This window comes from Myxine glutinosa, chromosome 6 (assembly GCF_964187855.1).
Source record: "Myxine glutinosa chromosome 6, kmMyxGlut1.1, whole genome shotgun sequence".
NCBI lineage: Eukaryota > Metazoa > Chordata > Myxini > Myxiniformes > Myxinidae > Myxine > Myxine glutinosa.
The window spans coordinates 120,041,129-120,051,997 of NC_136266.1; the positions used below are offsets into that span (position 1 = coordinate 120,041,129).

The following is a 10,869-nucleotide window of genomic DNA, read 5'->3' on the forward strand; positions in this document are numbered from 1 at the left end:
TCTACGAATGAGATACTGACAATATATAGTCAACCCCGGACGTGTTTCATTTAATTTTCTATCAATAACTATAAATACTTAGTAACAAAATATACAAGTGTGTTCTTGAATTATACACATGCCTCATGATAGGCTTTTTTCATGCCTTGGAACTTTTGTATCTCATTCTAAATATTAACTTTTAAAATACTGATGTTCATGCGCAGTGAAAATGAAGTAAAAACAAAATATATAATGAGCATGTTAAACAAGCAAGATTGTTAATTTTTTTCAAAGTGATCGAGATTGTAAGAAAGAAGACATAAGGACACTGCGTAGGGTAAAGAGTCATTTGAATATTTCACACATGAGGAGGTAGTTGAGGGTGACATGTGAAAATATGTGAACCGCTCAGGGTGGTGAGCAGAATATGTGAACCACTGAGGGTGGTGAGCAGAATATGTGAAGGGCTGAGGGTGGTGAGCAGAATATGTGAACTGTTAAGGGTGGTGCACAGAATATGTGAAGCGTTGAGGGTGGTGTGCAGAATATGTGAACCACTGAGGGTGGTGAGCAGAATATGTGAAGGGCTGAGGGTGGTGAGCAGAATATGTGAAGCGTTGAGGGTGGTAAGCAGAATATGTGAACTGTTAAGGGTGGTGCACAGAATATGTGAAGCGTTGAGGGTGGTAAGCAGAATATGTGAACTGTTAAGGGTGGTGCACAGAATATGTGAAGCGTTGAGGGTGGTGTGCAGAATATGTGAACTGTTAAGGGTGGTGCACAGAATATGTGAACTGTTAAGGGTGGTGCACAGAATATGTGAACTGTTAAGGGTGGTGCACAGAATATGTGAACTGTTAAGGGTGGTGAGCAGAATATGTGAAGCGCTGAGGGCGGTGAGCAGAATATGTGAAGCGCTGAGGGTGGTAAGCAGAATATGTGAACTGTTAAGGGTGGTGCACAGAATATGTGAAGCGTTGAGGGTGGTAAGCAGAATATGTGAACTGTTAAGGGTGGTGAGCAGAATATGTGAAGCGCTGAAGGTGGTGAGCAGAATATGTGAACCACTGAGGGTGGTGAGCAGAATATGTGAAGCGCTGAGGGCGGTGAGCAGAATATGTGAAGCGCTGAGGGCGGTAAGCAGAATATGTGAACTGTTAAGGGTGGTGCACAGAATATGTGAAGCGTTGAGGGTGGTAAGCAGAATATGTGAACTGTTAAGGGTGGTGAGCAGAATATGTGAAGCGCTGAAGGTGGTGAGCAGAATATGTGAAGCGCTGAGGGCGGTGAGCAGAATATGTGAACCACTGAAGGTGGTGAGCAGAATATGTGAACCACTGAAGGTGGTGAGCAGAATATGTGAAGTGCTGAGAGTGGTGAGATCCTCAATTTTCATCCGATTCACTTAAAATTTAAAGAGGATTTGCGTATCAGGACAATTAATTAAACCACCAATGATTTTTGACGTCAACATAGGCCAAAAGGTCAACATAGGCCAAAAGGTAAACTTATTTTAGGGATTTTGGAAGTATCGTTCTATGCACAACAGATTTCTTGTTTGTCTGTCAATCGCCCACAGGTTACAATTCCAAACCGATCATCATGAAACCTTACCAAGTTGTCGAGGAGTCACAACTGAGAAGCCTAATGATTTTTAGGTCAAAGGTCATCTTGAGGTCAAGTTTCTAAAATCGTCATTTTTCATCCTATTGCCGTGAAAGTTGAACAGCATTTGCATATTGAATCACCAAATTGGGAAATCAACTATTTTTGAGTTCCAAAGGTCAAATGTCAACTCAAGGTCAAACTTCTAAAGTCATCAATTTTCATTTGAAAAATCGTCAAGTTTTATTCGATTAACCTGAACACTAAAGAGCAATTGCAAAGTGCCTCACTGAATTGGGAAACCAACGATTTTAAGGTCAAAAGGTTAAAGGTCAATTCAAGGTCAAACTTTAAAATCATCAATTTTCATCTGAAAATCAATGAGCTATGATTAAGATTGTCAATTTTAATCTCAATGAAATGGACAACTTGATGTCTCCCTGGCAAATTATCATGTATATTTGCAAAACAATGTCGATATCTATCTATAATTCCAGTAATCTCTGTCTGTACGTTTGTACGTTTGTCTGTTTGTCTGTGACCGCTGTTTCTCGACAACTACCGGTCCGATATACTTGAAACTTGCCAGGTATATTGCTGGGGACCCGAGGATGTGCCTTTTCAAGGTTTGAAATTAATCGGACAAGTACTTACCGAGCTATGGCGATTTAGCCGTTCGCCGTTCGCTTTGCCGTTGCGAATGGACCAAACCATTCATGTAAATAGAGGGGGGGGGGGGGGTTCTGTGGTCGTTCGCTTTGGCTTTGCGAATGGACCAAACCATTCATGTAAATAGAGGGGGGGGGTTCTGTGGTCGTTCGCTTTGGCTTTGCGAATGGACCAAACCATTCATGTAAATAGAGGGGGGGGGGGGTTCTGTGGTCGTTGCGAATGGACCAAACCATTCACATCGAATCATCGAATCACATCGAATGGACCAAACCGTTCGCTTTGGACCAAACCATTGCATGTAAATAGAGGGGGGGGGTTCTGTGGTCGTTGCGAATGGACCAAACCATTCATGTTTTTTTTTTGTTTTTTTTTGGCAAGGAACGGGCACCCACGTACGGGCACGTCCTAGCTTATATATAGTACGGGCATGCCCTAGTATCAACAATAGGGATTATACAATTTTTATTGTGATTATTGGTGCATTTGTATACATTAAATGTAGTTATTATTTCACTCGATTTGCTTTTTCCACCAATACTAACTTCACCCCTTAATTTTGTAATGACAATGCTTTCTTTCTTCGAGACCGCTTTACGCGGTGTTCACCACCACTCACAAGGTCATCGATATGTTTCGTCACAAAATGAGACCCACACTCGGTCTCAACTCGAAACATTATGAACCACCATCGGCGATCTCTCGTTAACTCCAATCTCTCACGATCTCGGGGTCCATTGGTTTCATGACCTCATGGAATTTGGGGGCCCTGGGCACGTGCCCAGTGTGCCCAATGTGCCCGGTGTGCCCGGTGTGCCCAATGTGCCCAGGGTGCCCGGTGTGCCCAGTGTGCCCAGTGTGCCCAGTGTGCCCGGTGTGCCCGGTGTGCCCAATGTGCCCGGTGTGCCCAATGTGCCCGGTGTGCCCAATGTGCCCGGTGTGCCCAATGTGCCCGGTGTGCCCAATGTGCCCAGTGTGCCCAATGTGCCCAATGTGCCCAATGTGCCCAATGTGCCCATGTGCCCGTGCGTTAATCCGCTACTGCTCCTGATTCCACTTGGCATGTAATCGATCATTTCAGCACAAAATGAGCGAACTGCTTGGGTGGGAAGAGAAGATTAAACAAATAAGAAGTAAATATTTTAAATGGTAATTGATTCGTTGTGAGAGGAAGGTAATCAGTAAAAGGGAATCCCTCTCAAACCATGATCAATTACCATTTATTTAATCAACATCTAATTAATCAGGTATTAAAATAATATTTGTCCTGATTTTATAATTAGCTCATTTTAACAGCAACATAATTATTCTCATCACCGCACACAGAAACGAGTCGTTGTTGGCTTTTCATTCCACATAATGAACTTTTACTTTTCCATATTTTCCTCCTTTCTGGATAACGAGGATAAAGATGGATCTTCTCTCCTTTGTCTGATCGATTGAAACTGCCCCATGCTGAACAACACGGTGTCTTTTACACCCCAAAACAGACTTCAAAATAAAAAATGAAAATGATGACGAGATGAAAATATGACAGAGTCCACACAGATGCCACAATTTAGTACACTCGGCGAAGGTGGGTAACAGATGGTGCCTTGCGGCCATGTGATCACATATCCTCCATCCTCCAATCACCATCGTTTTCACTCAAATCAAATTCGCCGAACTCTGTATTCTAAGGCTCAAACCCCGCCAACCCCCACCTCCCCAACACCCCGCCAACCCCCACATCCCAACACCCCGCCAACACCCACATCCCCAACACCCCGCCAACCCCACATCCCCAACACCCCGCCAACCCCCACATCCCCAACACCCCGCCAACCACCACATCCCCAACACCCCGCCAACCCCCACATCCCCAACACCCCGCCAACCCCCACATCCCCAACACCCCGCCAACCACCACCTCCCCAACACCCACATCCCCAACACCCCGCCAACCCCACCTCCCCCCACCACCACACAAACCCCCCACATCCCAACACCCCGCCAACCACCACCTCCCCAACACCCCGCCAACCACCACCTCCCCAACACCCCGCCAACCACCACCTCCCCAACACCCCGCCAACCACCACCTCCCCAACACCCCGCCAACCACCACCTCCCCAACACCCCGCCAACCACCACCTCCCAACACCCCGCCAACCACCACCTCCCCAACACCCCGCCAACCACCACCTCCCCAACACCCCGCCAACCCCCACCTCCCCAACACCCCGCCAACCCCCACCTCCCCAACACCCCCGCCAACCACCACCTCCCCAACACCCCGCCAACCACCACCTCCCCAACACCCCGCCAACCACCACCTCCCCAACACCCCGCCAACCACCACCTCCCCAACACCCCGCCAACCCCCACCACCACCACACAAACCCCCACCACCACACAAACCCCCACCTCCCCAACACCACACCAACCACCACCTCCCCCAACACCCCACCAACCACCACCTCCCCACCAACCACCACCTCCCCAACACCCCACCAACCACCACCTCCCCAACACCCCACCTCCCCAACACCCCACCTCCCCAACACCCCACCTCCCCAACACCCCACCTCCCCAACACCCCACCAACCACCACCTCCCCAACCACCACCTCCCCAACACACCACCAACCACCACCTCCCCAACACCCCACCAACCACCACCTCCCCAACACCCCACCTCCCCAACACCCCACCAACCACCACCTCCCCAACCACCACCTCCCCAACACACCACCAACCACCACCTCCCCAACACACACGAACCACCACCTCCCCAACACACCACCAACCACCACCTCCCTAACACCACACCAACCCCCATAACTGACATCAAACTCAAATCGTAGTCCCGTCAGTTTGTAAAAATGAAATAAATCGAATGAAAGAATTAATGAACTCTCGAAAGTTTTGTGGAATATATATATATATATTTATTTTTTCCCATATACTCACCGTACTATGAAACTGTGACCCGATATGACCCGACTATTATGTAGGACCACCACGTACTTAACGATCGACGGTGTGCCTGGCGGAATAATCGAGACATTATCCTCGGCACCTGAAGAAATTACAAATTCTTACCGTAACACTACCTGGTCGAACGTCCGCCCTGATCAACCGGTTCGTGAAAGGACTTGGGCCAAGCTTCCCCCAGCAAACCCCACAAGAAAGAAGCAATAACAATTGTGACTGTTAAAGAAGAAAAAGAAGATTGTCGACACAGCTGCCTTCAGGGGAAGACCGGGTGTGGGGGAAAACGAGGGAGGGTGTGGGGGAAAACGAGGGATGGTTGGGGGAAAACGAGGGATGGTTGGGGGAAAACGAGGGATGGTGTGGGGGAAAACGAGGGAGGATGTGGGGGAAAACGAGGGAGGATGTGGGGGAAAACGAGGGAGGATGTGGGGGAAAACGAGGGAGGATGTGGGGGGAAACGAGGGAGGGGTGTGGGGGGAAACGAGGGAGGGTGTGGGGGGAAACGAGGGAGGGTGTGGGGGGAAACGAGGGAGGGTGTGGGGGGAAACGAGGGAGGGTGTGGGGGGAAACGAGGGAGGGTGTGGGGGGAACGAGGGAGGGTGTGGGGGGAAACGAGGGAGGATGTGGGGGAAACGAGGGAGGGTGTGGGGGGAAACGAGGGATCGTTGGGGGAACCGAGGGATGGTTGGGGGGGTAAACGAGGGAGGGTGTGGGGGGGAAACGGAGGATGTGGGGGGAAACGGAGGGTGTGGGGGGAAACGGAGGGGTGTGGGGGGAAACGGAGGGTGTGGGGGGAAACGGAGGGGTGTGGGGGGGAAACGGAGGGTGTGGGGGAAACGGAGGGGTGTGGGGGGAAACGGAGGGTGTGGGGGGAAACGGAGGGTGTGGGGGGAAACGGAGGGTGTGGGGGGGGAAACGAGGGAGGGTGTGGGGGGGAAACGAGGGAGGGTGTGGGGGGAAACGAGGGAGGGTGTGGGGGAAACGAGGGAGGGTGTGGGGGGAAACGAGGGAGGGTGTGGGGGGAAACGAGGGAGGGTGTGGGGGGAAACGAGGGAGGGTGTGGGGGCAACGAGGGAGGGTGTGGGGGGAAACGAGGGAGGGTGTGGGGGGAAACGAGGGAGGGTGTGGGGGGGAAACGAGGGAGGGTGTGGGGGGAAACGAGGGAGGGTGTGGGGGGAAACGAGGAGGGTGTGGGGGGAAACGAGGGAGGGTGTGGGGGGAAACGAGGGAGGATGTGGGGGGAAACGAGGGAGGGTGTGGGGAAACGCGGGAGGGTGTGGGGGGAAACGAGGGAGGGTGTGGGGGGGAAACGAGGGAGGGTGTGGGGGGGAAACGAGGGAGGGTGTGAGGGGAAACGAGGGAGGGTGTGGGGGGAAACGAGGGAGGATGTGGGGGGGGGAAACGAGGGAGGGTGTGGGGGGAAACGAGGGAGGGTGTGGGGGGGAACGAGGGAGGGTGTGGGGGGAAACGAGGGAGGGTCGTGGGGGGAAACGAGGAGGATGTGGGGGAAACGAGGGAGGATGTGGGGGAAACGAGGGAGGATGTGGGGGAAACGAGGGAGGATGTGGGGAAACGAGGGAGGAGTGTGGGGGAACGAGGGAGGGTGTGGGGGGAAACGAGGGAGGATGTGGGGGGGAACGAGGGAGGGTGTGGGGGGAGAACGAGGGAGGGTGCGGGGGAAAACGAGGGAGGGTGTGGGGGAAAACGAAGGAGGGTGTGGGGGAAAACGAGGGAGGGTGTGGGGGAAAACGAGGAGGGTGTGGGGGAAAACGAGGGAGGGTGTGGGGGAAAACGAGGGAGGGTGTGGGGGAAAACGAGGGAGGGTGTGGGGGAAAACGAGAGAGGGTGTGGGGGAAAACGAGGGAGGGTGTGGGGGAAAACGAGGGAGGGTGGGCAAACGAGGGAGGGTGTGGGGGGAAAACGAGGGAGGATGTGGGGGGAAACGAGGGAGGATGTGGGGGGAAAACGAGGGAGGATGTGGGGGGGAAAACGAGGGAGGATGTGGGGGGAAAACCGAGGGAGGATGTGGGGGGAAAAACGAGGGAGGGTGTGGGGGATTCTATCTTTGCCCAACGATCCCTGGGCCAAAGTCTCTTACCGGAGACCCGGGTTGACCAGACGAGTCGAACCCCTGGGCACCACCAATGGGGGAGTTTTCTTTACCGGCGATGCTGCTCATGTCGATAATCCTCGTCTCCGCTGTTCCCTCCTGGTCCTGGAGGCGAAAGTGGGGCGCTATCACTACAATGTGCACTACTTGGGCGAGGGAATCACCTTTTAGCTACTTGCTTCCTCCGTCCCTCCCCACTCCATTTCGCTAATCCTCCTCCCCTCTCCACTCGATTGCGATTGCGATGATCTCCCTCCCAACAGGCAACAATCAATCTCTCTCCACCTCCAATTGATTAATTGATCTACCCCGAGTCCGAGTCCTCCCTACCTTTACACCTCCTCACTCCGCCCACTCGATCGATCTCCTCCCACCCCCCACGCCCACTCGATCGATATCCCCCCCCCTCCCCACTCGATCGATATCCCCCCCCCCTCCCCACTCGATCAATATCCCCCCTTTCCCCACTCGATCGATATCCCCTCCTCCCCCACTCGATCGATATCCCCTCCTCCCCCACTCGATCGATATCCCCCCCCTCCCCACTCGATCGATATCCCCCCCTCCCCACTCGATCGATATCCCCCCCTCCCCACTCGATCGATATCCACCCCCTCCCCACTCGATCGATATCCCCCCCCCTCCCCACTCGATCGATATCCCCCCCCTCCCCACTCGATCGATATCCCCCCCCTCCCCACTCGATCGACCCCCCCCTCCCCACTCTATCGATCCCCCCCCTCCCCACTCGATCGATCCCCCCCCTCCCCACTCGATCGACCCCCCCTCCCCACTCGATCGATATCCCCCCCCCTCCCCACTCGATCGATATCCCCCCCCCTCCCCACTCGATCGATATCCCCCCCCCTCCCCACTCGATCGATATCCCCCCCCCTCCCCACTCGATCGATATCCCCCCCCTCCCCACTCGATCGATATCCCCCCCCCTCCCCACTCGATCGATATCCCCCCCTCCCCACTCGATCGATATCCCCCCCTCCCCACTCGATCGATATCCCCCCCCTCCCCACTCGATCGATATCCCCCCCCCTCCCCACTCGATCGATATCCCCCCCTCCCCACTCGATCGATATCCCCCCCCTCCCCACTCGATCGATATCCCCCCCCTCCCCACTCGATCGATATCCCCCCCCCTCCCCACTCGATCGATACCCCCCCCTCCCCACTCGATCGATATCCCCCCCCTCCCCACTCGATCGATATCCCCCCCCTCCCCACTCGATCGATATCCCCCCCCTCCCCACTCGATCGATATCCCCCCCCTCCCCACTCGATCGATATCCCCCCCCTCCCCACTCGATCGATATCCCCCCCCTCCCCACTCGATCGATATCCCCCCCCTCCCCACTCGATCGATATCCCCCCCCCTCCCCACTCGATCGATATCCCCCCCCTCCCCACTCGATCGATATCCCCCCCCTCCCCACTCGATCGATATCCCCCCCTCCCCACTCGATCGATATCCCCCCCTCCCCACTCGATCGATATCCCCCCCCTCCCCACTCGATCGATATCCCCCCCCTCCCCACTCGATCGATATCCCCCCCCTCCCCACTCGATCGATATCCCCCCCCTCCCCACTCGATCGATATCCCCCCCCTCCCCACTCGATCGATATCCCCCCCCTCCCCACTCGATCGATATCCCCCCCCTCCCCACTCGATCGATATCCCCTCCTCCTCCTCCCACGCGATCTCCCTCCCCCACTCGATCTCACCTCCCCACCCCCGATATAGCATATTCATACCGGGTTGTTGTGTGTAGTCGGGGCCGTTTCAGGATTTCTCCGTGACCCCCTTCCCTGAACCGGCGGAACCGGCGGATCGTGGCTGAAGAGGGAATAGAGGGAGCGACCTGGTCTCGAGGCACCAAGTGCATTCAGCGTCTGAATGTTAACAGGTGAGCGAGCGGGATATCGTCCGGAGTGTCAAAAATGTCGTTTCGTGTGCGATCGGATAAGGAAGCAATGGTGGTGGGCGGGTGAAGGGGGATCATGAGGGGGGGTTGGGGGGAGGGGTATGAAATTGGCATGGAGCCAACTTTGGAGAACCTGTTATGACGACCTCCTTACCTGTGCGTCCATTGCTCAAAGACTCGTATTACCTATTCGGTCGAGTCCAATGATGAATGAACTACGGACTCATACGTTCATCAAAAGATCCGTTCCACGGTCCATGGTAATGACCATAGTAATCCATGAGCTGGACCATTTGATTATCACATTGAGGGACAAAAATACACGATGGTTAACTCAGCTGAAACGAATTTCGGGGGAGCTTTCGGGACGGCGAGTCGTCAGTCCTTCCTTTTATCAGTCAGTCCGTTTGTCAGTCAGTCCGTCCGTCCGTTTGTCAGTCTGGCTGTCCGTTTCTCAGTCAGTCAGTCCGTTTGTCAGTCAGTCCGTCCGTTTGTCAGTCAGTCCTTCCGTTTGTCAGTCCGTCCTTCCATTCAAATCAAATTGTCGCCCCTTTATATGAACATTTCGAGAGCATTACTTGGTTCCTCCTAATAACACAAGGATAGTCCGGCATGCACACGAGATTTTTCAAAGATCTCATTCTCTTTTGTTTGGCATTTTCTACAGTCGTGGCCAAAAATATTGGCACCCTTGCACTTTTTTCAAATAATGCATCATTTCTTCCAGAAAATTGTTTCAATTAAAATATATTTTGGTATCCACAAATGTATTTCTTTGGAATGCAATGAAACAAAATAAAAAATCTGAAAAATTTACTAAATCTCAGCTTATTCCACACAGAAATCCTAAAATGGCCCGGACAATATTATTGGCACCTTTTAGAAGTTGTTAGAAATAATTAGATTTCAAGATGGTGATTCTCCTTTACTTTGGAAACGACCTCACCTGTGGTAACTTTCAGGTGCTTGCAATATAAAAATCACTCATTCAACCAGTTTAAATATAGAAAAGGAGTCATTCTGCTGTTTTGTGTCACTGTCTGTACCGCAATGAGCATGGAGAAAAGGAAGAAAACCAGAGAATTGTCTGAGGAGGTCAAACACAAGATTGTAGCCAAGCATGGACAATCTCAAGGCGACATGTCCATCTCCAGAGACCTTGTTGTTCCTGTGCCCACCGTACGCAATGTTATCAGGAAGTTTAAGGCCCATGGCACTGTAGCCAACCTCCCTGGACGTGGCCACAAGAGAAAGCTTGATCGAAGATTGCAGCGAAGGATTGTTTGAATGGTGGAGCAAGCACCTCAATAAACTGCCAAACAGATTCAAGCTGACCTTCAGACACAAGGTCCGACAGTTTCAACTCGCACCATCTGTCGCCAACTCAATGAAAGGGGGTTCGATGGTAGGAGACCCAGGTGGACCCCACTACGAGGAAAGCCTGACTGGAGTTTTCCAAAACACACCTGTACAAACCAAAATATTTCTGGGAGAATGTCCTGTGGACAGGTGAGACCAAATAAGAGCATTTTGGTAAAGCACATAATCTCTATGTTTACAGAAAACAAAATGAAGCCTTCAAAGAAAAGA

At 52.8% G+C, this 10,869-nt stretch overlaps 1 protein-coding gene across 2 annotated transcripts in view; it reads right to left on the reverse strand.

Moving 5' to 3' along the window:
• LOC137430238 (SH3 and cysteine-rich domain-containing protein) overlaps window positions 1–9,311 on the reverse strand; it is a 120,824-nt gene extending 111,513 nt beyond the window's left edge. For both annotated transcript variants that reach the window (XM_068120946.2, XM_068120944.2), the window contains exons 1-2: window positions 9,110–9,311; window positions 7,330–7,446 (exon numbers count right to left, since the gene is read on the reverse strand). In XM_068120946.2, the coding sequence (XP_067977047.1) occupies window positions 7,330–7,410 (81 nt within the window). In that variant the 5' untranslated portion in view covers window positions 7,411–7,446; window positions 9,110–9,311. The remainder of the gene's footprint in view (window positions 1–7,329; window positions 7,447–9,109) is intronic.
• Between the last annotated feature and the right edge of the window lie 1,558 nt (window positions 9,312–10,869).